Genomic DNA, 24200 nt, shown 5'->3' with positions numbered 1-24200 from the left:
CAAGTGTTGTCCTCCCAGCTCCGCTCCAAATGCAGAAACTTGTTTCCACCATTCCAACTGAGGGTTGGAATTCTGTCAGGGACTCAGGAAGCCCGGCTCACCCCCTCACACACGCACCCCCAACAGAGCGAGGCCCTCCTTCTCATCGATCACAATGCAGGAGTTGGGCCCTCACCCCTCTCTGGCTCCCTAGGCCTTGGAAAGGGAGCAGGTGCAATATCCCGTCGTGGTTAAGAGATTGCACCCTGGGTTAGGATTTGGGTTTGAGTCCACCACTCACCACCTGTGTCTCCCTGCCAAATTGCTTCCTAGCTGTACAAGGATAAAACTAGTCGTGAGAATGAGTCCTGTACGTACATGTTTAGTAGACATCCCGGGGTACTCAGTAACTAACAACATATATTGAATATTTTGTGTGTGCTACTAAAGCATCTCAGATCCATTTTAGGGAGGAGAAACATGAGGTTCAGAGAGGATACGGCCGAGAGAATGTGTGGTGGTGCCAGGACTCAAACTCAGACCTGATCCTGAAGTCCTTGCTTTTGATCACTTAACCTAGTACTGCTGTTAGGATCGCTACTGTTTTTGTTGCTGTTGTTAAAATCATGACCTAATCCTGCATGCTCCTGCCTACCCCAAGGCTGGGTACTTGGGACCATTTGTTGACTTTAACAAGACATTAAAGATTGCTCAAGTTGGAACCTTGGAATCACAGCCTTGATTCCTTTCCTTTTTTTTTTTTTTTTTTTTTTTTTTTTTTTGTAAACTCTTTAAGTTGGTGGATTCTGTCTTCAGAATAGATCCGTTATCTTGCCCACTTCTCCCTGCCTCCACTGTTCTCACGCAGATCTTGGTGCCGGTCTCCCCCTGGGCCATCACAGCAGCCGCCTCTCCATCTCCCTCCCACCCACTCCCAGTGTCTGCCCCGCAGGCGGCCAGGGGGAATGTGTAAACACCTGAGTCAGGTCACATCCCTCCCATGCTTGGAGCCTTCCTGTATCTCCATCACACTCAGGGTGAACACCAAAGTCCATGCGATGGCTTGCAAGGACCCGCACAGGTCTGCCCTCATCCCTGAAGTATCTTCCTCCTTGCTTCCTCCCCCCCCCAGAAACTCACTCCCCGATGTCCCTCAGACTTACCAGACATGCTCCTCCCCCAGGGCTTTGCAGGGAACAGTTCCCCTTTACCTAGAATGTCCCTGCAGACGTCCGCAGGACTCCCTCACCTTCGAGGCTTTGTCCAGATGTCAGCTCCTCAGTGAGGCATCCCTGACCACCCTGGCTAAAAATGACTGTACCCCCCTCTCCACTTTATTCTTCTCTATAGTACACATCATTTCAAACATGTCATTTACTGTCTCCTCCACGATAAAGTTCAGAAGTTTCTTGTGGGAAAGGGGTTTTGTCTGTTCTGTTCACTGCTTCATCTTCAGTGCCTAGGACAGGGCCTGGCATATAATGGGTGTACAGTAAATGTACCTGAGTGACTGAAATGTGTGCAACTCAGCCGGAGGGCCTGCCTGGGACTAAAGAAAGTGGAGAAAGGATGAATTGGGTAGGAGACTGGCTTGGTGTTCAGGAAGGTGATGGATGGGGTGTGTCAATGCAAATAAAGGACACAGGCTGAGACTTTGTCACAGACGTTTCTTGGAGCGAATATTTCATGCCCCCTCCCCAATGACAAGGCTGGGTCTTTGGCCCCCATCCTCCCCCACCACTGCAGCCTGCACTGATAACAATATTGAGGTCACAGACTGGCTTGGAATCGAGATCAGGAAGATAAATGTCGGGGTGCCTCCCCCAAATCTGGGGGCCAAGCATCCAATCTGAGGGGCAGGCAGCTGGGAAATTGGGCCTGGGGGCTCCAGGGTCTGAGGTCTTCCTGGCTCCCAGGGTCAGCCCTCCACGCACCCCTGATTTGGGGGTGATGAAGAGGAATCATGGATCAGAGGTGGGTATCAGCAGGGAGCAGGACCGGGAGACCTGGGAGAGGCGGTGCTGGGAGGTGGGGGCCGGGGGAACCTTCCCCGGCTCCCACCGCTTCATCCGCAGATCCCACAGCACCTTACAGCACTCTGGTCCCCGTCCCACCCCTCCCCAAAACGAGGTAGGTTAAGAATGGAGCTTCCCCCCGCCCACCACGGAAGGGAGGAGACCGAGGCACAGAGAGGGGGATGGGGACCCAGGCTGCCCCAGCCCCCGGTCCCTCCGCCCTCAGCTCTGGTGGGTCTGACAGTGATGAGAGCTGGGCAGAGTGGGGATGGGAGGGACATCCCCCTATTCTCTCACCCATCCCAGGGTCTGGTTGGGAGAGCTGAATCTCACAGGTTCCGGATGTAATAAATAGTTAATAATTTAAAGGAAATGACAGAAGGATCTAGCCCTCTGACCCCCTTGACCTATCCCTTGAACTCCTACAAGGTCATCCAAGTCTGGGTAATGAAGAAAGGTAAGTGCACATTTCCAGATGCTTGGGACCAGATGCAGGTCCCAAGCCCACAGAGCATTGAGATTGTCTTGCTCCAAGACCTTGATCCTCCCATTCAGGCCATCAGATCTGAGGTACCCTGGAAGTCCCATCCCACTCTGGAGAGAGACTGTGACATCCCCCTTGCCCAGAAGAGGGATCACAGAGGGCCACGAAATGGGCTGTCAAACTTCGCAAAGCAATCCCCAACTCTGAGATGGAAGGGGAGGGGTTAACAGGGCAGAACAGAAGAAGTTTGGACTAGGACTTGGGCTCAAGGTCGGGCTTGGGGCTGAGTGCAAGGGGTGTGCATGTGTGTCTGTGTGTGTGTGTGTGTAGATCCATAGCTAGCCTAAAAAGTGACTTTGTGCACAGTGTAGCCAGCAGAGTGCAGTGTGAATTCCAGCCACACCCCCACCTTGACTGTGTGGCTTTGATTAGTGAACAGCTTGCACAATCATCTACGGCAATGCTAGGTCCTAAAGATGGGAGTGGGGGAGCTCTGGGGTAGTTCTGGAATTCAGAAACATGAGCTCAAAATGTTTGTTTTTTACCCTAGTAAAAGGGTAGTTCTGTGAGATGCTGGGGGCTTGGGCTGGGATCCTTAGGACTTGAATTCAGAGGTCTGGGACCTTGGGGTTTCAGGGGCTTATAGACATCAGGATTCAAGGGCAGCAGGTCTTGGGGAATATCAGGCTTAAGAGGCTTGAGTCCAAAGAAATCTGGGATCTGAAGGTGCTATGGCCCTGGGGCACTTCAATTCTGTCTCTGGTATGGAGGGACCAAGGTCTTGAGCAGGGACAATCCCAATGTTGTGTAGGCTTGAGCCCTGAATTTGGGGTATCAATGGCACCTTGGGGTCTTGGGACCAGTGCTCCCAAAGCACCTTGGGGTCGCTCAGGGGCTGGGGGCCAAGGGGTCAGAGGTCTGGGTTGCCATGAACATCCCATCTTCTGGGAGCTGGGCTTCCAGCCTTTAGGGAATTGAGGATCTGTGGATACAAAGCAGCCAAAGATTCCAGACTATTATGGGGCTTGAAATCCAAGTCTAATGGGTTTTGAAAAAGGGTTATCCGAGGACTTGGGACCAGTGTCTTGGGCCCCAAGGTGTTGGTGGCCTTCAGTACTACATAGGGGAGTACGAGGCACATCAGAGTCCCATATAGGAGATCCAAAGCTCCTTGGAACACTGCCTTGGGGTGGGTGGGTCTACAGAGGTCTTTGGTCCTTGGCTCCCAGAGCATCTTGGAGTCTGACATCTGGATCTTGGTTGGGGGGAATGGGAGAGACTCTGAGATGGGTCTCCCAAGTCATCTTGGTCAGAGAACATCTGTTTGGGCATATCGAACGACTCAGGGCATTGTAAGAGAGTTTGGTGTCTCAGGGGTCCTGGAGGCTACAAGAACATCTCAGATATGGGTGCCCCAAGTTTTAGGTGAGCATTCGGTGACCATCTGGGGTGAATCTGTGTTCTATGGTCTCAAGATCTGGGAGGAATCGTATACAGGCAGGGTCGGGTACTGGTAACTCCTGACTAACTCCGGGGCTGTAATCTGAGGGTTCATGGCGTCAGGCATGATAGGGTCTGGGTTGGTTATTTGAACAGGGAGTTGGGGTTCAGGGCCCTGCATCTCTCAGGGATACAGATGCTCCCCAGCCTGCCCGAGGTGTAGAGTCTGGGGGATGCCTGGAGTCTCCTCAGTCTAGGTCAGGGAGGGGATGGCGGCAGGATGGGGACACCAGAACTCAGGATGCCTGGGACCTCTTGGACAGACATCCCAATGAAGCTGGGTCTGGGGTCTCTCAGTCCTAGATTTGGGGTCCAGGTTCCAGGTCTGGGGTCTCTCAATCCAAACTCAAGCTCCAAGTTCCGGGTGTGCCTAGGTTTGGGTTTGGGGTCCGAACAGAGTCCAGGGTCCTGGACCCTCAATTTTGGGTCCTCGGTGCAGCTACTGGACCCACCAGGCCGTCCTCACCGCGCCGCCTCCTCGTGGCGACCCCCGCAGCCAGCGCAGCCACATCGTGCCGCGACCCAGTGGCATGCGCGCAGGGGCGCATAGCAGCAGAGGCAGGGCACCGCCAGGGAGAGGGCGGCCAGCGCGGCCCAGCGCGCGGCGGGACGCGGGTGGCCCGGCTCGCAGGCGCACGGGTCCGAGAAGTCGCCCTCGGCGTCTGACAGGCAGTGGTAGAGCAAGCTCTCGGCGCACCACAGGCAACTGAGCCGGCGCACCAGCAGGCGACCCGGGTCCGGGGCCTCCGCGCAGCGGCCACCACGCCCGTCAGCTCGGCGGCGGAAGAGCGCACGGCAGTGCACGCAGCGCGCCGCCTCCTCTGCCTCCGGGGAGGCCTTGGCCGGCGCAGGGGCAGGGCCGGGGCCGGGTGGTGGGCGAGCCGGGGGAGCTGGGGGCGCAGCCTCGGCGAGAGGGGCGGGTAGCGCGGTGGGAGGCCCCAGGGCTGCACCCCTCAACGCGCCGGTCTTGGCGAAGCGCACGACGCAGGTGGACAGGGCGAGGGGTGGGGGCGGCCCAGCGCGCCGATAATCCTCATAGCCACGGCCGCCCCAGCCCGGGCCCCCTACCCCGGCCAGGGGCTCTGAGGGCTCCGGAATCCCCGTGAACGGTAGGAGCGGAGGGTAGCTCTGCGGGACGAAGGGACAGGAGAACAGGTTAGCAGGGTCTGTGACCCCCACACTCCACCACAATCCATCCCAGTCGCAGAAGACTTGAGAATCCAAAGACCCCCGCCTCAGGCCTCATTCATCCTAGGAGGCTGTCCTGGGATCCTGAGTGTGTGGGTCCGGCACTCAGACTTCCAAGCCCTCAGCCCACTCCTCTCACAGGGGACAGAGGATATCAAAGAACAGACCAAAGGCACCAAGCCTGCACCTTAAGGACCCAGTGGTCCAGGCTCCCAGGCCTGTCCTTTCTCAAGACTCAGGAAGTCCCAGCTCCCAGATCTGGGAGCTCTGGACCCCCAGCCATCTCCTCCTTCAGGACGCAGGAATCTGGTCCCCAGGGAGCTTTAACCTCCTTGGATACCATGGCCCTCCTAACAAATTAAGCAGTCTAAAGAACTCCTTCCATGAGTACAAAAAACTCCCTCATATACTCGAAGAATTGTCCCAGCCGTCCCCCAAACCCTTGAGTTCAGAACTCAGAACTTTCCAAAATCTTCAAGAGCGCAGGAGACACGGGAAGCCCTCACCCAACCCTCGGAAGGACCGAAGTCTCCAAGCACCCTCCCACCACGACTGCCATCAATTCAAGTCAGCCGGCCCCCAGGATCTGTTTGTGGCTTTCTTGCCCTTCTGGGGGTCTCAGCTCCCGCCTACCTCGGGGCCCAGCACCCTGCCCCGCTTCACCCGGAGCCCCAGACTTCTGCTGGAGGTCAGAGGTCGCACCTGAGCGGAGGAGCGCCGGCGCTGGGGGGACGTGGCCGGCCCGAAGCCAGAAGCTGACTCCACAGTGATGATAGTGGCCGCCGCGGCAGTGGGAGGCGTCTCCTGGTGGCTGTGACTGGAGGAGGACTCGCTGTCCACATGGGACTGGAGGAGATTGGCGGCCTCAGAGCCGAACCCCCGGCACAGCCGATGCCCTCACATAGACCCCCTCCCGTGGCGAGCGAGGGCTCTGCGGCCAGACAGGCCTCGGTTCAAGCCCCGGCTCTGCCACTGACTGGTTGTGTGACCTCCGGCAAGTGAGCTCATCTCTTTGAGCCTCAGTTTCCTTCTCTGCAAAATGGGGATCATAATAGTGTCTATTCATAAGGATGTGGTTAGGGCCCACTGTAAAGGGCATGAGGATGCCTGAAGTATGGGGAGACTGGAAACGGTTATTGTTATTTGACCCCCTCTTCTTATCTGCTCAGCTCACCAACCTATAGAACATCAAAACATCCTCCCTTCCCAGAACCCCTCTCCCTTGGCCGGCCAGCCACCTTCCTGCCTCATTCCCACCACCACACCTTTACGGGGGCAGCTTCACCCACCAGGAATGTTCTCCTTCCTCACCCAAACCAACCGTCCCTTACAAACGGAAACGTCACTTCTCAGACCTCGGACTCTTTTCTGTAGCTTGGGGATCATTCTGACTTCATCCATTACTAGCTTCAGTAAACATTCATTGAGCACCCATGACATGCCAGGCTCACAAAGGCCACTGTGAGGACGTAAGACGGTGCGTGGAAAGTACAGCGTAACTCTCAGAGAGCGGAAAGTACAGTGAGCACTCAGTACGTGGGAACTGTCTGCGTGATTTGGGTAGCCCCACCCACATCTTCCCCTGACCCTGGGACTCCGGCTTTTCTGCCCCGGGAACCAGTTTTGTTCTCCTAAGTCTCAGCAACTCCCACTGTTCCCAGCAAATGCCAAATCGCGTCTGACATTATGTGCATTTATTCATTCAATAAATTTATTCGACACATATTTACTGAACACTTACTGTATACCAGGCACTGTTTTAGGCATTGGAGATGCAGCAAGAAAGCAACAAAAGATCTTTGCCTCCTGGAGCTGGCATTCTAGCACAGGAGACAGGCAATACGCTAACAGGTAAGAAAATTGTCTATTTAGAAAGGAAATAGGGGAAATATCTAGAAGATGGGGAAAAAATTAGAACAGGATAAGGAGCATTGGAAGACGCGATTTTTAAACAGCTTACTCAGGAAAGGTGATATGTGTATAAAACCCTGAAGGAAATAGGGGACGAGCCATGTGGAAATTTGGGGAAGAGTATTCCAAGACAGAAGGAACAGTGGTGCAAAGACCCCGAGACAGGAACGTGTCTGCTGTGTAGGAGTAACAGTGAGGAGGCTAGTGTGGCTGGAACAGAGTGAGCAAAAGGGAGGATAGGAGGCCGGACGCTATGGGATCTTACATGCTTTGTCCTTTACCCTGAGTGAGATGGAGCCCTGGAAGGGGTCTGAGTAGAGGAATGGCCATGATCTGACTCAGATATCAATAGCGTCTCTCTGGCCGTGTGGGGGGAACTTCCAGGCAGTAGGGAAGAGGAGGGGGGCAGTTGGCAATAGGAAGCTGGTGGGAATGCTGCAGCTGGAGGGTGAGGCTGGACATTCAAATTCTAATCATTTTGAAAGGGAGGCCAATATTTGATGACAGATTGGATGAGGGGCATAAAAAAGGAGAAAAGTCAGGGATGAGTTCAAGGATTATACCCTGAATAACTAGAAGGCTGGACTTGTCATTAATTTGTTTACTGTAAAAGATAGTTTATCTTTAAAAAAAAAAAAAAGTTTCTGCCTTGGGGCGCCTGGGTGTCTCAGTCGGTGGAGCATTTGACTTTTTATTTCGGTTCGGGTCATGATCCCAGGGTGATGAGATTGAGTCCCGCGTGGGGCTCTGCACTGAGTGTGGGGCCTGCTTAAGATTCTCTCTCTTTCTCCCTCTGCCCCTCTCCCCTGCTCACGCGTGTACGCTCTCTCTCTCTCTCTCTCTCACTCGCTCTAAAGTAAATTTTTTAAAAAAATTTCTGCCTTTCCACAGTAGAATAGAAGCTCCATGAGGAAAGGGACTTTGTTTTGTTCACTGATGTATCCCCAGTGCCTAAAACACTACTTACTGAAGGTGCTCAATAAATACCCTTGAGTGAATGTGTGACCCACGACAGAATGGGAAAACAAGGATAGCTGGCATTAAGTTGACACTAACAGTCCGGGCCCAGATTTGTGTCCCCCGCATGTGGCATGGTGCCTGATATACAGAGATGCTCAAGAATGTTTGTAGGATAGAGACAGCCCCCCGGCACCCCCAGCAGAGCCGTGTCCTGGAGGAGACTCACCGTCAGAGGGCAGGGAGTCTCTGCGGTGTCCTGGGAAGGGGAGGAGGAAGAGGAGGAGGAAGAGGGGGTGAGCGAGCCTGGGGCAAGGAGAGAGGCAGACAGTGAGCTCCCCAGGCCGGGCTCCAGATTCTCCCACCCCTCCACCCCATCCTCCAGTACCACGGCCTGCACCGCTCACCTCGCCCCAGTGCAGCCAGTGCAGCCAGCAGGCTCTTCTGGAACTCGTCCGCTTCTGCGGGACTCTGAAACGTCAGCCCAAACTTGCAGTCGCCCAGGCTCCAGTGATGGAAGATGGGGTTCACCTTGTTGTAAACCAAGCCTGGCCTCAGGGTACACTCCAAGGTGGTCTGAGGGGGCAGGGAGGGGGCAGGTCAGACACCCCCTTCCAGACATGCCTGTGTCTTCCTCTTAACCCTCAGTCTATCTGCATACCTAAGCATCCCCCAGACTTCGTTTCTCAACCCTAGGTGTACCCTTGAACCCTGATCGACACCCCAACACCACTCCCCAATTTTATTGAGCACACCTCTGATGCTCCAATATTTCCCCCAAGCCCTTGGTCGCCACATTTTCCTTTTCCTAGTAGCCCCTTCTGATAACCCAACATCCCTCCTTCTGACTCAATAACACCCCCCCAAACATTGCTGAACATCTCAAGGTATTACTATTAATCTCCTTCTGATGCCCCAATAATCTCCCAAAACACTACCCCCAAATTCTTATCAAACTCCCATAGATTTCCCCCTCAGATGCTGGTCAACGCCCTAGATGTTTCCTCATATCCTGGCCCAACGTCACTGTATTCCTTCACACCATTTCAAATCCCCCTACGTTGTTCCTTCTGACCTCGGCTCTGAGATGCAACCCATCCCCCAAGCCTTTTCAAACAATCCACGTCTTTCTGCCACATCCCCAGCTGAAACTTTGACAGTGTCCTTCCAGCTCATGCCAGACAGCCCAGGATACTCCTGCTGAACCCACATATAGGACTGGAAACCCTATTTGACGCTTCCAGATGGTTCCCCACCAAATGCCTCCATATACTTAGAGCAGACAGGGGCCAGTGGTGTAGGGCCTCCTGGCAAGGATCTCTGAGCAAGATGGAGCCACAGGAGGGTTCTGAGTCAGGGGTCAGCAGGGCCCCTGTGGAACAGACTGCGGTTGAGGGAGAGAGCAGGAGCAGGGCGAGGCCAGTGAGGAGGCTGCTGTGATAGCCCTCCAGGCAACGGCAGTGGACAGGACCTGCCGAATACCCCAGATATTCCCCAAACTCCCAGTTCTTATCCAAAGACAGGTATTCACTTCCAAACCACATCCCACACCCCAGGTTGATTCTGGGCTGGGAGACGACCTCACCTCACCTCTGCACTCCCAGCCCCATCCCCTTACTTCCCCATGCCCCCACCCTACCCCCACGCCCCGGGGTGGCTCACTTTCTGGTCCCGAAGGCGCTCCCCGTGGATGACGTAGTGCCCCTGGCGGGCCCCCCCCTCGGGCCTGGCCCCTCGGACCCGACAAACGCTCACCTGGCTGAGGCCCCCGCCCCCCACAGGCAGCCAGCCCCCACTGGAGTCATCTCGGGCCATCACCACGGCTCGGACCTGAACCATGTACCTGCGGGAGGTGGGGAGACAGGGACAAAGTCAGTGAGCTCCGATCCTGCTCTGCCATTCAGCGTTCGCCCCAAGCCTCATCTCCCTCTTCTGCCCTCACATCTGGATCCACTGCACCGTCAGGCCCCGATTCTCACCTTCCCTTACATACCTGCCTCTCCCCCCACCCCCAATGCCCACCTTCTTCCAGCATGGCTTCTTTCCTCGTCATGCCACCTCTTTTCTCCCATGCTTACCTTCTCCGTATCCACCTTTTCTCTCCGCACCCACCTTCGTCCCTTTCCCCATCGTTCCCATCCTGACCCCCACAGCCCCAGTTTTCCACTTCCCTTCCCCCTCCCTGCTCTTCCCCTATCAACCCAGTCTCCTTCTCATCCCTCAGCACATTCCCACAGCCCCACCCATCATTCCCCCTCACAGCTGGGTGCCTGCGCATATGTATTTTCTTAGAGCCCGTCAACTCAGCTCCAGATCCCCCTACACTGCCTCCACACTCGGCCGCCCAGGCCACTGGCTGGGTGAGAAACCCAGGCTCTCTTCCCCCCACCCCTTCCCGGATTTATGAATGAGACCGGATGCAAAGCTCACTGAGTCACCCAGCAACGGGAGATGGGCAGGGAGCAGGGAGAGAACCAGAAATGGCCAGAGAGAGGCCGAAAGGGAGATGGAGGCAGAGGAAGCCAGAAACGGACGACCGAGACACAACCAGAGTGCATTTCATTCACAAAAATCAAGCCTGCTCCCTCAGGTCCCAGCCCAGGGAAGGCAAGGGAGAGAGACTGAGGGGAGGTGGAGAATTGATCCCTCCTCCTCCCCCTCCCCGCCCCAGCATCCTTCAGAACCATCTTACCCCGCCCCCCAGCTCAGGGGACGTAGCCCTCCGCCCAGTAATCGTGATCAGCGTCCAGCCCCTCACTACCACCTAGCGCAGGGACCCTGGCGTCTGAACCTTAGGGACCCAGGCAGCGAGCTCTAGCCCCTTCCCCCACCTGCAGGCTGCCGGTTTTCCCCAGCCCTTCGGGAGGGTAAGGGGCGGTCGCAGCGCCCCCAGCCCCCTTTTCTCAATGGGATGGGATTTTGTGAATGAGCAGTCACGTGATGCTGCTTCCTTTGTCCGCCCGCCTCCCCCGACAACAGGTGAAGCCGAGAAAGAGGGCAGGGGTCCCCCAGGGCCTAGCTGGGATGGGACGCGGGGATTTCTGAACGCCCTACGCTCCCCACACATCTGTTTCCCTGGGGGAGTGGTCCCCAGAGTTCCTCAATGGTAGGGGTCCAGTTCGGAATTTTATGAATGGGGCGTCTTCGGAGAAGTCCAGGCCCCCAAATGGAGACTGATACCCCAAATGGCTGCCGCGCAGTTTAGGGGCCCCCAACCCCTTGTCCTTCCAGCCTCGGTCTGGGGGGCGCCCCGGTGGTCAGGAGGAGCGGCGCGGTCCTGGCCGCCCCCTCACCGGGACAGGCAGTCTGTCAGCCCCCGCCCCCTCGCCCCCCTTGGCACCTGCCTGGGAGGCTCCGGCCGGGCTCCGAGCGGCGGCGACTTGGCCTCCTCCTCCTCCTCCTCCTGTTCGCTCCGGCTCCCTCGCTGGCTCCGGCGGCGCTAGAGACGGGCACCGGGAGCCGGGGCGACGGGGGAGGGAGGGGGAACCTGGAAGATGGGTGAGGGGGAGGGGGCGGCTTGGGGGAGGGGTAAGCGCGAGGCGGGCGTACTTGCCCGCTGGGTCCTAGAGCCCGCCACTGACTCCAGCGAACAGCCCCCCAGCCCCCATTTTCTCGGGATCCAGAGAAGATCACCCCACTTTCCCACTCATCCGCGCCATTGATCCCTGAGGATGGGGGGAAGGGTCCGGGACATGGCCTGTTCTCAGGGTTCTAAAAAGGTGAGGGTCTGCTCTTTGGGTTCTAAATGGGAGGGGCTGACTACCTGGTAGGGATCGAAAAGGGGTGGGGCGAGAAGGGAGCCTTCGCAAGGGGGCGGGGCCAGAGGGCCTTGGGAAGGAGAGTCGTTGAGGACGCCGAGGGCGCGGACAAGCACTTGCGTCATGGAAGGGGCGGGTCCACGGTGGTTGAGCCTTCTAGGCAGGCCTGAGGGAGGAGAGGGTCTTGGGAAGAGATGCGGGGGGGGGGGGGGGGGGGTCCTTAAAGGGCGGAGTTTAGAAGTAAATTGCCTTATGGGCGGAGCACATGAGAGCCTAAAGGGAGGAGCTACGTAGCGGTGTCCGTAACGGGCGGGGCTTCGAGGGAGGGAATAACGAAGAGGGGCGGAGCATTTATAAAGGGGAGGAGCTAAGGACAACGTTCTAAAGGGGTGGGGCCTAGGGCCACAAGGTCTGGGGGCGGGGAGGAAGACAGCGGAATATTTCAAAGGGCGATCCAGGTTCGTCAGGGGCCGGCCCCTTGCTGGCTCACAGGGGGGCGGGGCCTCGGGCCCGGGGGCGGGGCCTAGATCTCGGGGTCCGCCCCCGCTGTCTCGCCCACTTGCCATCACCCGCGTCTCCCCCGTTCTTTTCGGTTATTTTCTGCTACGGCCGTTCCCCACCCTGCCCTGGGCCCAGGGGGCCGCGGTCTGAACTTTGGTCGGCTGGAGGAGTCGGTGAGTGGGAACCTCTGGGTGAAGACGGGGCCAGGGCGGAGCTTGGGGGAAGGGGTGGGGCCTGAGTGTTGAAGGAGGCGGGTAGACCAGGAGCCGTGAAAGTTTAAGAGTGAGACCCGAAGATCTGCCGCTGCCTGGGAAGAGGGAGAGACTCAAATGATCGTCACAGAGAGAGGGATTGGAGGGTTAGAGGTGAGGACTGAAGGGTTAGTAAGACAAGAATACCGCGGAGGCGAGGCCAGGCCGGGGCGGGGTTGATGAGGCCCGATACACAATCGGGGGCGGGACCAGAGAGCATGGGCGGGGCTTGGGTCTCCAGAGCCCGGTTTGAAGGCCTGGAGAGAAGCTTGAACTCCTTGCAGGCTTTGTAGGCTACTGAGCACCATCATCATCACTGATGTGGCCTGACAGACTGACAGAAAAGCGGGCAAGACCTGTGTCTTGGAGCCTGGAGACCGGGGACATGGCCAAAGTGTAGGGATGTGACCTGAGGGACAAGCCGGGGTGAGGGTTGGGTGGGGGGAACAGGGACCGAATCTGAGTACACTAAGAGGATGGAGCCTAAGTGTCTGAATAGCAGCTGAATGGGGCCATGAGGGAGAAGGCCTGACAGCAGCTGAATGGGCGATGGGGAAGAAGGCTTGAGCCTCGAGTCAGAGAATAGGAATGCAGCGAGAGACTAGTGACAGACGAGTGCCTGAACGGATCTTGGAGCACAGGGGAGGGTCTGGCGCGGACGTGTACGACCAAATACAGTCAGCCTCGTAGAGTCCCCACAGTTTGGGCGGACTGACTGGCGGAAGTTTTTCCGATCACAGTCGCCGACCTCCTTCAGAAATGGGGAACGTGCAGTCGGAGCCTTCCGCGGGCGGAGGCTCCCGAAAAGAGCAGGCCTCGGACCGCTCCTCTGACTCCCGCCGTACGTCCCCGGTGGAGCCCGAGGTGACCCCCTCCTCCCCGGCCATGCGCCTGGCTCGAGGGCTGGGCGTCTGGTTCCCTGGCAGCTCCGCGCCCCCGGGAATCCTGGTACCCCCGGAGCCCCAGGTCTCACCCTCGCCCCTGCCCCTGACCTTAGAACTGCCCTCGCCAGTGACGCCCCTTTCAGAGGGGGCGGCTGCGGCCGCGGTCTCCACACCACCCCCGCCCCCCGTGGGGACCCTGCTGCCCGCGCCGTCTAAGTGGCGAAAACCCACGGGCACTCCGACGCCGGTGCCCCGGATCCGCGGTCTGCTGGAGGCGAGGCATCGCGGCCAGGGCGATCCTCCGAGCCTTCGTCCACTGCCGCCGCCGCCGCCCCGGCAACGAACTGGAGAGGACCCCGACTCTCTCCCGAGGGCCCCATCCCCTACTCCGCCCTTCTTGGCGCCGCGGAAGCCGCCGCCACCGCCACCGCCATCTTCCGACCGGCAGCCCCCGGGCCACAGAATCACTCCTGCTCGGGCCACACCCGCCACAACCCCCACAGAAAACCAGGTGGGGTACGGCAGCGAGGGCCAGACGGCCAGGGCAGCCCGCAGAGGGGCACCTCCCCAAGCAGGAGAGGGCGAAATGGCCCGGCCCGCGGTCTCCGAGTCTGGCCTGAGCCTGCTGTGTAAAGTCACCTTCAAGTCGGGGCCCCCTTTGGCCCCTGCGGCAGCGTCGAGTTCCTCAGCTGCCAAAGCCTCGCTCGGGGGCGGAGGCGGAGGCGGAGGCGGAGGAGGAGGAGGAGGAGGAGGAGGAGGAGGAGGAGGACTCTTCTCCGCTGCCTCGGGTTCCATCTCTTACGCCGAAGTCCTGAAGCAGGGGTCCCTGGCTCCTGGGCCCTCTCGACCCTCGGGAGAGGTCCCTCGGGAGTCTCAAGAAGCAGAAGGCGGTGATGGAGACGGCGAGGGGTGTTCTGGACCCCCCTCGGCGCCTGTGTCCCATGCCAGGGCCCTTCCGCCGCCACCCTACACCACCTTTCCAAGCTCGAAGCCCAAATTCGACTGGGCGAGCCCTCCCGATGGCCCTGAACGCCACTTCCGCTTCAACGGAGCCGGCGGCAGTGTCGGGGCGCCCCGACGGCGCGCGGCCACGCTCTCAGGGCCCTGGGGCTCCCCACCGCCTCCACCAGGGCAGACGCACCCGGGTCCGGGGTCCCGGAGGCCTGCACCAGCCCTGCTGGCGCCGCCTATGTTCATCTTCCCGGCGCCCACCAACGGCGAGCCTGTGAGCCCCGGGCCAACAGGCCCACAGGAGTTGCTGCCGCCGCCGCCGCCCACGCCACCACCCACGCCTCCTCCCGCGCCACCGCCCACACCGCAGCCGCCGGTGCTCCAGCCAACGCCGCCGCCCGTGGCCCGCCCTCCCAGCCCAGTCCCGGGCCACTTGGAGTCGACCCTGGCTCCCGCCCCGGCTCCCATTCTGCCCCTCGCCTTGGCTGCCGACCAGGCCCCGGCCCTGGCCCCGGCCCCATCCCCGGCTCCAGCTCCCACCACAGCGGAGCCAACGCTGCCTGCGCCCGCGCCCATCAAGGCCCGCACGCGCAGGAACAAGGGTCCCCGCGCAGCCCGGGGTGCGACCCGCGCGGCGGGCGCCCCCGGAGATGGTCCTCGGGAACGTACTGCAGCCACCGTGACTGACAGCGGAGGTGGAGGGGGTGGTGGCGGCGGGGCTCCTCCAGCAGGGATGGCTAACACGGGCACCACTCGCCACTGGCCGCCCTTCCAGGTGCTTAACTCTTGTCCCTGCAAGTGTTACTGCCGCCACCAGCTGCGTCATCGCCGTCTACCACGCAACGTATCTGCCTGGTGAGGGAAGGTCGTCGGGGTGTAGGGAGGGGAGGGAATACCTCTTAAAAGTCCTGAACCCGACTTTTCCTGGATAGAGACCCATTCAGCTTTGGTGTCCCGACTCCAGCTGAACCATTACCCTTCCCTTGGCTGTATCTCAAACCCAACTGAGTTCCAATCCCCTGGGGAGCTAGAAGAAACCTGACACCATCCTGACCCCATGACAAGGGAGAGGGAACACCTAGGCCCAACCTCTTGGTATCCAGATCTCCAAGCTGACCCTTGCCCCTGTGACCTTCTGGAGCCATCAGGGAGGGAAGCTGGTGCCAGCTGGCCTGATCCTATTCAAGGCCTTGACCCTGTCCTGAGGGCACCAAGAAGGACCATGTCCCAAGCTTTTCAGGGAGAGGGGCAGAGGGGAGGAAAGCATGCCTCCAGAAAAGTCCTGGCCTAGCCCCTGGCACTCCTGACCCCTCCAGCCTCTTCTCCTGAGGCAAGGCTTTGGCAGCCAGAGGGCACTGATGCCCCAGTCCTTGTGCTGCAGAGGCTACACCTGAGTCCTTAGATCCAGAGTGCATCCTTCAGTTACACCTCTTCCACCCCCCCCTCCACACACACACACACACACACACACACACACACACACACACTGAATCTCAGGATCTGGTCATCAGGGTCCATCTGACCTTGGTTCCTGAGACTCTGAATCACTGGCAGACCCTCTGCTCTGGATCCCTTGGGGTTCAGTGGAGGCAGGACAGGTTGAGGGGATGCTCAGAACACAGAATCAGCAACACTTAGCCCCCCTTTTAAATTTGAATGGATACAGCCTTGCCCTAGACTGTTTTGATGCTCAAACATGGCCCCTCATACAGATGGGGAAAGTGAAACCTATAAGGGTTAAGGGCCTGGCCACATGGCAATGCCCTGCTGATTCTACCCTCCCCCTAGGCTGAGCACGCCCACCAACCACCTGAGCGAGCCGCCTTGGGTTGCCACCATCAAGCTGGCTGGCTCCCTGGTGGCCGGGCTGGAGCACTACGATTTGCAGGCCACCCATTCCAACTGAGTGCAGTCTGCTCAATGCCCTCTGCCTCCCCCCTCCTTGACAATAAAATAACCATCTAGATATCTAGCTACCTGTCAGTCACTTGCTTAGGGTCGAAGGGACGGGATCGGGAGGGCAGAGGTCTCCATGAAAGCAGCACATCCTGGAAACAGGGAGACTGGAACCAGAACAGCAGAATGGAGGTTCCATTGATCCAGCATCCGGACTGATGGGCCCAGAGGTGAGACAGTCGCATTACCCTTAACCCCATGAGCTCCATTTGAGCTGATCGGTGCCAAGTTCAGATGTTCAGCACAAATCACTCTGGAAAGCAGGGGTGATCATTCCGTTTTTACAGCAGGGAAAATGGACTCTGGAAGACTTTGTTGAAAATCCCACATCCCACAAATGGCTCAGCCAGATTTGGACTCTGCCTTAAAATACCTTCTCGAGAACTTCAAGGCAGGAGATACAGGCTGGGGGCGGTACAGGAGGTCGTGAGTCACAGCACTGGCTCAGGAAGGGTGGGAACCAGGGCAATCCCAGGCCAGGGCCCACACGAATGGTTCCACAGAGGTCTCAAACTGGTAGCCCACAGACGGGTTCCATTTCATAGGTCATTTAACAAACTGGTTTAATTAGTTGCAAACATTTTTAAAATTGTGATGCTTCACCCCCTTCGCTGAAAAACTCGAGCCTTAGCTTGGCCTCCCTGTATGTCCACAGCTGGCTACTACAGTCCCTCTGCCTGGGACCGGGGCTCCTTCTGCAACTGGGCCCCTGCAGTGGGCAGCTGTTTTGAAACCCTGAGCAATGGCCACTGGACAGAGGCTGACCCAACAGAGGGTTATCTCAGACCCCAGAGGGCCCCCAAACTTCTAAGTTCTTCAGAGATAAGGAACTTGTCTCTCCATCATTCCGCCCGGGGAGACAAGGGCCTGGAAGAGAGAATGTCAATCCACCTTTATTGGGGGGAACCCTGCACTGCAACTGCTTTAAATAACGTAAGCCCTGCCCCACCCCAGCCCCTGATGGCTCAGACGATCATCTCCAGCTGCCGGGCATACTCGATGACCTGTTTGGCCAGTTCCGTGGAGGGGATGGTGGTATCTTCTGGCTTCTGCTGCTGGCTGGCAAAACTGTAGTAGTTGTTGAGGCCCAGAACCCACCCTCGCTGCAGAAAGGGAAGGATGACAGATGGGTGGGGTGATCACACAGGCTCCCTCCCCACCCCATAGAGCCAGCACGAACCGACATGGGCCTGCTGGTACTCTACCCTACTCTGCTCTACTCTACCAACCTACTCTACCCGCACAACTCTAGACAGATAACTTCACCTCTCTGTGCCTCCGTTTCTCCATGTTTGAGAGACGGACTCTGATCACACACCTCCCCGGGTCTGCTATGAGGATTCAGTGAATCAACACCTCTAAAGCACGGAGAAGTGTTTGGCCCGGAGTAAACGATCACTAAAGATCAGTTGTCACCATTGTTCGAGTTCAATTCCACCTCTTCCGCTCTGCTCTTGACCCTGCTCAGTGACCGGGGTCAGTACACCACATGCATAAACCATCTCCAGGGGCACTGCTCCTGCATAAATACCCCAGGCCAAGTGAGGCAAAGTCTGGTGGAGAAAAGCTGCAACCTCCAAGGAATTCTGTTAAGGACAACAGCTCAACAGGTATCATGTGTCCACCTCCACCTCATGCCAAGTGCTGTGCTCATCCCACATGTTAAATTCTAGCTCCACTCTACAGATCAGGAAACTGAAGCTCAGGGAAGTTCAGCAACCGGCCTGAGGTCACACAGATGGATTTTGACCTCAGCAATCCTGCTCCAGTGTCCCTCTAGGCCATCCCACCCTGCTGTGAGCACACCCCTGACCCCACGGCCCCTTGCCCTATACCCCAGCCACCTTCTTGGCGTAGTCCGTCATCTTTTTGGGTGTGTTGAAGAAGAGGATCCGGGTGGCCTCAGTGAAAAGGATTTTCTCATAGGCCTTCTCGATGCACCCAGCAATCTCATCCCTGGGGAAAGATGAGACCCTCATTACTGAGCACAGACAACTCTCCAGGCCTTGTCCTCCCCGCCTGACATGTGTGAGCTCTGACCCTTCAGTTCAGCACTGATGGCTGGAACATGCTACCTGCCCCGTTTAATCAAGGCTTGGAGAGGGGCAGTAGCTTGACCAGAATTGCAAAGCCAGGGCCACAATAGGGTCCAGAGCTCTCAGACTCCTGGGCCCACACTCTGAATCCCACTCTCAGCCATGAGGACTTCAGACTGTCTGAAACCCAGCCTGGGATTCACGTGAGAGGATCTCTTTACAGAACGCCCCCCCACCCCCACCCCACCCAACACACACACAAGGGTGCTGTATCCCATTTCTAGATCTGATCCTGAGAGGGTTCCCTGCTACCACTGTTAAGAGGTACCAAGATCAACACTGAAGTAGAAAAACAGCCAAGGATCAAATCACTGAAATGAAAGGAGGGGTCAGCGCCGGGGCAAAAACAGTGACAGGGAGCGTATGCATCCATTTCTGAGGCATTTTATCTCCCAGACCAAGTGGTAGGTAAACAGACACTCATTATGTCACTCCCTGTTCATTCTGGAGAGCCAAAATATTAATTGCAAACAGCTTAAACTCGTTAAATCCCCTCTTCACTCCCACATCTCTGGGCTTGGTTTTGCCATCCAAGAAATGGAAACCCAGCTCAGTCTGGCACTTTGCCTCCATGAACTAGCTCCACCACCACCTGGACCCTTTTATTCCTCAAGGCACATGGAAATGTCGGCCCACCCACCCGTGTGATGTCTCTTGTGCACGCAGCAACCACTGAGGGGCTAGTGGGACTTCATGGCCCCTTTCTGAGGAAGAGGAAACCGAGGGTTCCACAGTTTAGGTGATCTGAGGTGAGGTCACATGCCTCGCAGGCTGGAGCACTTCTACGACAGGCTTGCTTCTCGTCTGCTGAGCGCCGTCCGGGTGCCAAGCCCACCCCTGGATCTGACACATATGGGCACGTGGATTAACGGCCCAGAGTAAAATGAGGGCTGTTTTCCACAATCTCATGACAAGTTCCCGTTCACAGAAAAGGAGAACCGATATGCCCAGCTTCCCCAGATCACAAATGGCCAGAATGGGATTCAACCTGGGGCCTTCTGACTCGAGTCCAAGCTCTTTCCGAACCCCACAGGACCCTGGCCCCTCACGCACCTGATAGTGTCAAGCAGAATGTCAATGAAGAAAGTGTAGCTCTCAGCAGGGATGTTGCCTTTGGCCAGGAACACCTTGTTATAGCTGCCCTCCATCAGGTACTGTAGAGGTGGGGGTGGGCAGGAAAAGAGAATGAGGAAAAGGTAGCACAGAGGGCTACCAGCTGAGGCCCCACCATATCTCCAGTGCCTTCATAATCCCCTCTGCTAGAACACCCTTTGCCATACAGTCATGCATTCCCCAGGCAGACTGGACACGTCCTCTTCCAGGAAGCCTTCCCTGGTTTGTACATGTACACACACGTACACACACGTACACACACGTACACACACGTACACACACACATTCCTTCTCCAACCTGCCTTGGACTGGTAGCTAATTATCTATCCTCCAATCACAGGAGAGACAGAGCTGGATCCACCCCAAGCTCATTCCTCCACTCCTCTGCTCTAGCTGTGCTGCCGGCCATAACTGCTCTCTCTCCCATCCTCCCCCCCAACCCCAACAAAATCCTCCCATGAGACCTCAGCTCTAGGAACTCCTTCCTAACCTCAGGTACTAAGGCTCTCCCCTGACCACGCTCAGCTTGTTCTAGAAATACTGTCCTCTGCTTTCCCTCAGTCATGCCAGGCATGTTTCTGCCTTTGGACCTTGGACTGGCTGCTCCCTCTACCAAGACCACTTTCCCCCCAGATGTCCATACGGTTGGGTTCTTCACCCCTTTCAAGTCTTCCTCGAATGTCACCTTTTCAGCAAGGCCTTCCCTGACCACCTTATTAAAAAATTCACCCCTGCCCCGACTCACCACCCTCCTTGCTACTTTTTCTTCATAGCACTTAACACCTGACAGACCACACAAATTAATCTTTTTAAAAAAATCTTTTTATGTACTGTCTGCTTCCTCATCTGAATGTCATGCCCACCAGATCATGGATTTCAGCCTGTTCTGCTTGCAGTGGTCTGAAAACCAACCCAGCACATGGCTGGGGCTCAGCAGCTGTGGACAAATGAGCAAATGAGCCAACAACAGGTGAACCCTGCCCATTCCTCCAGGAAGTCTTCCCTAATGTCTGTGCCTGCACCACCACCTTCACACCTGCCCCTCCCATTGCCCCCTCACCTGCTCCAGGGACACAGGATGCTTGATGTACACATTGGTTTGGATGTCCTTGGCAGGCAGCCTCTCCAACTCCGTGTGGAACTCAGCCACCCGGTTCTGGGACAGCAGGAAGAGGAGGTTGAGGCCCAAGAGCTGGTGCATGTAGGCTGACTCGGGGAGCTGCTCCCTGTGGACCAGGGTGGGGGAAACAAGGTAAGGAAGGCTTAAGTGCCTAGGAGCCCCGCCTACTCTAGGCTCCAGGGACCCTGATGATGGCCCTGTGCTGTCTCCTTGGAGAAGTATCAGGGCCTTGGTAGTCAGATGAAACTGAAGCCCAGAGAGGCATGAAGTCACAAGCCATATGGGCCCAAGCAAGTGACTTTACTTCAGTAAAGTGACTTGGCCTCAGTTTCCCTAACTGTAAAATGAGTACTACCACAACATCCATCTCATAGAAGGTGGGTCAAACGAATAAGGGTTAAATGAATTAAATGACTTAATCCAAGTAAAATATTCAGAACAGTACTTGGCTACAAGTAAAACGATCAGAACAGTACTTGGCTAAAATAAATATTGTGTGAGTGTTAGCTACGATTATGATATTAAGAATTATCATTCTTCCTTTAGGGGAGAAAATGAGCCTTAGGAAGGTGAAGTCATTTGCACAAGATCACATAATCAGGAAGTGGTAAAATGACTTTCAAACTCAGGTTTGCCTGACTTCTGATGTCAAATTCTTTTTTTTTTTTATTACTTTTTTTAAGTTCATTTATTTTTGAGAGAGAGGCAGAGCGCAAGTAGGGGAGGGACAGAGAGAGAGGGAGACACAGAATCTGAAGCAGGCTCCAGGCTCTGAGCAAGCGATCAGCACAGAGCCCGACGCCGGGCTCGAACCCACGAAATGCGAGATCATGACCTGAGCCGAAGTCGACACCCAGCCAACTGAGCCACCCAGGTGCCCCCCCCCTTTTAAGTTTATTTATTTATTTTGAGAGAGAGTGCAAGCAGGGGAGGGGCAGAGAGAGAGGAAGAGAGAGAATCCCAAGCACGCTCTGAGCTGTCAGAGCAGAACCCAACGCGGAGCTCGATCCCGCGAACAGCGAGATCATGACCTGAGCTGAGATCAAGAGTCAGACACTTCACTGACTGAGCCATCCAGGCACCCCTGATATCAAATTCTTCATCATTAATCCACTCAGGCACCATTGAGTTAAAAATCATTAAGTTTTATATTCAACACATATCCAGCAAATCCCTGCTCTACGCCCAGCCTCATGCTAGGCAGTACTGGAACACAGCAGTGACCAAAATCCCTCTGCTTTTAGGAGTCCAGTGGGAGAGACAGGTGCAGGATGGGGGGGGGGGGAGCACAGTCAGAGGGGTCAGGGCTGATACAGCATCGGAGGCCACAGGAAAGAGTTTAGTCTGGAGCCTGAGGGCTATGGAAAGCCATCACAGGTTCCAAGTAGGGGACTGACATTGGTCAAAATTTAGTATCACACAGATTCTACTGGCTGCCATGAGGGATGAATCCAAGGGGGCAAGGCTGGAGCCAGGGCAGGTGAAAGGTGACAGGAGCGGGCAGTGGAAACGTAGTGTGGGAATGTGGAGAAGGGAACAGATTGGAGGCCAACAGAGACTGGATGGTACAATCCCAGGATAAGGACCTCCAGGGCAACCACCTGACCCTGCAGCCTCTGGAGACACAGCTAGGCAAACAGGGAGTTCCCGGGTGAAGGAAGATGACCTGAGTGGCTGGACCAGCAGTGATTTAAAAAAGCACCTGCATGGCTCAGTCAGTAGAGCAGGCACGACTCCTGATCTTGGAGGTTGTGAATTCAAGCTCCACAAGGGGTGCAGAAATTACTTAAAATTAAAAAAAAAAAAAAAAAAAAAAAAGCCTACCATATAACTCCCTGCCCCCACCCAACGAGGGGCAGGACCCATCCTCACTTGTAATCAAAGTAGTAGCATTTGAGCTGGGCCATGTAGCGTTCGAAGGAAGGGATGTCCTTGCGCAGGATGCTCCACTGGGCCCCAATCTCCAGAATGTCACCTGTGGGGGGACAGAGCAGGCTCTCAGGGGGTGACAGAGTCCCTCTCCTGACCACCATTCCTCCCATCACCCCCAGCCCATCACCCCCCCCCCCCCACCCCAGTTGACACTCACGGGCCAGAATGAGCTGCTGTTTGGTCAGTTTGGTCCCTGTGGTTGGCAAGAAGTTGAGCTCCAGCAGAACCAGCTAACAAGGAGAGCAGGGAAAGAAAAAGATGGGACTGCAAGAACAGGTTACTTACATTTTCTAAGCCTTAGTTTTCCCACCTAGGAAATGGAGCTAATCGTCATCCCTGACTCATAAGGTTGTTGTGAGTTTTAAAGGAGTCAGTCCTCATAACGCACTCAGAACAGGGCCTGGGCACACGGAGTGCCCATTTAGGAGGACCTCATGTTACAATTATTAATAGCTCCACTAGGTAAACAGGAGACATACTCCATGCCTGACTCAATGGAATCAAGGGGGTGGGGGGACACTAGCACCTTCAGTTCTTGTTAGACCTTTCCCACATTCTATCAACTCCCATCCACCCTCAGATCTACACCAGGGAGGGAGGGGAGCCAACATCCCCCCCATAGTCCAGCCCACATCATTTCTTATCCGACACACCTCGCTCAGGGACTTGGTCCAGCCCACAATACTTGTACTCTTTCACAAACACGGTTGGTCTGAAGCACCCTGGGCACCATTCTGGTCCTCTTCTATAAGAATCTTTTTTCTAGGTTCAGTCCTGTCTTCAAAACTCAGCTGCTCCCTCCCATCCCCACAGATGCGTCCCTAACCTCCAGATCTCTGATCCTGACTTGGTCTGGTCTAACCATACACCCCTCATCTCAGGCTTCCTTCATCACCCTGTCCGGTCCTCATTCCCCACTTGCTTTCGTCAAGAACCCGCCCCCGCCATGAGAAAAACCCCGGTACTCTCAGCTAGGCCTCCAAACACCAAAACATTAACCTTTCACTCGCTTGTACCAAAACATTTCCATCACACCTCCCTCCCCCCCCCCACTGTGGGGCCGTATTTGATCCGTTCCAAACCTCTCTCACTTCTTCACCCCTGTAAGCCCGCACTTTGGCAGTTCCGAATCCTTCACCCTACTGGATCCCGCTGCCCGCCCTGGTCTCGCTCACGGCCGGGAACTCGGCTGGGTCTACACCCCTCGTAGAGGCCCCCGCCGAACCCTACCTTGAGACGGCCCAGCTCTTCACCGCACTTGCTAAGATTGGGGCTTTTGCGGTTCCACTCGCCTTTAAGTTGCTCGTACATGCCGGCCGCGACCTGCAGGACTGCGCCCGAGGCCGCCGCAGGCCCTGAGCCCGAGGCGCCGGGCGACCCGTTCACCGCCGCGGCCGCCATCTTCCGTGATGCGGCAAACCTCCTCCCCGACTTACGGCAGCGACGCCTAAAGCCTCTCGCCCGGCGGAAGTGGGGCCGAAAGGTGGAGCCCAGAGCCGGGGGCGGGGCTACGGCTGCCGGCCCCGCCACGCCGCGGTTAGCGTTCAGTCGCTCTCGGGGCGGTGCCCTTGGAGCCCGGCCCTTAATGAACATGTCAGTCAGAG

The 24200-nt window shown here is 56.7% G+C and overlaps 3 protein-coding genes across 3 annotated transcripts; 1 reads left to right on the top strand and 2 right to left on the bottom strand.

Annotated features, from left to right (window-relative positions):
- Positions 1-1727: 1727 nt before the first annotated feature.
- Positions 1728-10151, bottom strand: SPRED3 (sprouty related EVH1 domain containing 3). The gene is made up of 5 exons (XM_032591404.1): positions 9697-10151; positions 8442-8610; positions 8264-8340; positions 5869-6012; positions 1728-5106 (listed from the first exon to the last, which is right to left on the bottom strand). Exons 1-5 carry the CDS (start codon positions 9871-9873, stop codon positions 4441-4443), a joined length of 1233 nt encoding a protein of 410 aa, XP_032447295.1. The 5' UTR covers positions 9874-10151; the 3' UTR covers positions 1728-4440.
- A 3143-nt stretch (positions 10152-13294) lies between these two features.
- On the top strand, positions 13295-16285 carry GGN (gametogenetin). The gene is made up of 3 exons (XM_032591367.1): positions 13295-14138; positions 14181-15234; positions 16168-16285. Exons 1-3 carry the CDS (start codon positions 13304-13306, stop codon positions 16283-16285), a joined length of 2007 nt encoding a protein of 668 aa, XP_032447258.1. The 5' UTR covers positions 13295-13303.
- Positions 16286-16881: 596 nt separating this feature from the next.
- Positions 16882-24200, bottom strand: PSMD8 (proteasome 26S subunit, non-ATPase 8). Its single transcript, XM_030298817.1, has 7 exons — positions 23827-24200; positions 22754-22826; positions 22537-22639; positions 20605-20770; positions 19485-19585; positions 18180-18291; positions 16882-17438 (listed from the first exon to the last, which is right to left on the bottom strand). Exons 1-7 carry the CDS (start codon positions 24187-24189, stop codon positions 17301-17303), a joined length of 1056 nt encoding a protein of 351 aa, XP_030154677.1. The 5' UTR covers positions 24190-24200; the 3' UTR covers positions 16882-17300.

Source organism: Lynx canadensis, chromosome E2 (genome assembly GCF_007474595.2).
Source record: "Lynx canadensis isolate LIC74 chromosome E2, mLynCan4.pri.v2, whole genome shotgun sequence".
Classification (NCBI taxonomy): Eukaryota; Metazoa; Chordata; class Mammalia; order Carnivora; family Felidae; genus Lynx; species Lynx canadensis.
The sequence above is the reverse complement of the archived record's forward strand: the minus strand, read 5'-3'. Positions and strand labels throughout refer to the sequence as shown.

Coding starts and splice junctions, on each gene's coding strand:
- GGN (XM_032591367.1), top strand. CDS start 13,304: ATGGGGAACGTGCAGTCGGAGCCTTCCGCGGGCGGAGGCTCCCGAAAA. Junction 14,139..14,180: donor TGCCAAAGCCTCGCTCGGGG/GCGGAGGCGGAG, acceptor GAGGAGGAGGAG/GAGGAGGAGGAGGAGGACTC. Junction 15,235..16,167: donor CCACGCAACGTATCTGCCTG/GTGAGGGAAGGT, acceptor CCCTCCCCCTAG/GCTGAGCACGCCCACCAACC.
- SPRED3 (XM_032591404.1), bottom strand. CDS start 9,873: ATGGTTCAGGTCCGAGCCGTGGTGATGGCCCGAGATGACTCCAGTGGG. Junction 8,611..9,696: donor AGCGCCTTCGGGACCAGAAA/GTGAGCCACCCC, acceptor CTGCCCCCTCAG/ACCACCTTGGAGTGTACCCT. Junction 5,107..5,868: donor GCCGGCGCTCCTCCGCTCAG/GTGCGACCTCTG, acceptor TTCGTCCCGCAG/AGCTACCCTCCGCTCCTACC.
- PSMD8 (XM_030298817.1), bottom strand. CDS start 24,189: ATGTTCATTAAGGGCCGGGCTCCAAGGGCACCGCCCCGAGAGCGACTG. Junction 19,586..20,604: donor ATCCTGTGTCCCTGGAGCAG/GTGAGGGGGCAA, acceptor CCACCTCTACAG/TACCTGATGGAGGGCAGCTA. Junction 18,292..19,484: donor ATTCTGCTTGACACTATCAG/GTGCGTGAGGGG, acceptor ATCTTTCCCCAG/GGATGAGATTGCTGGGTGCA.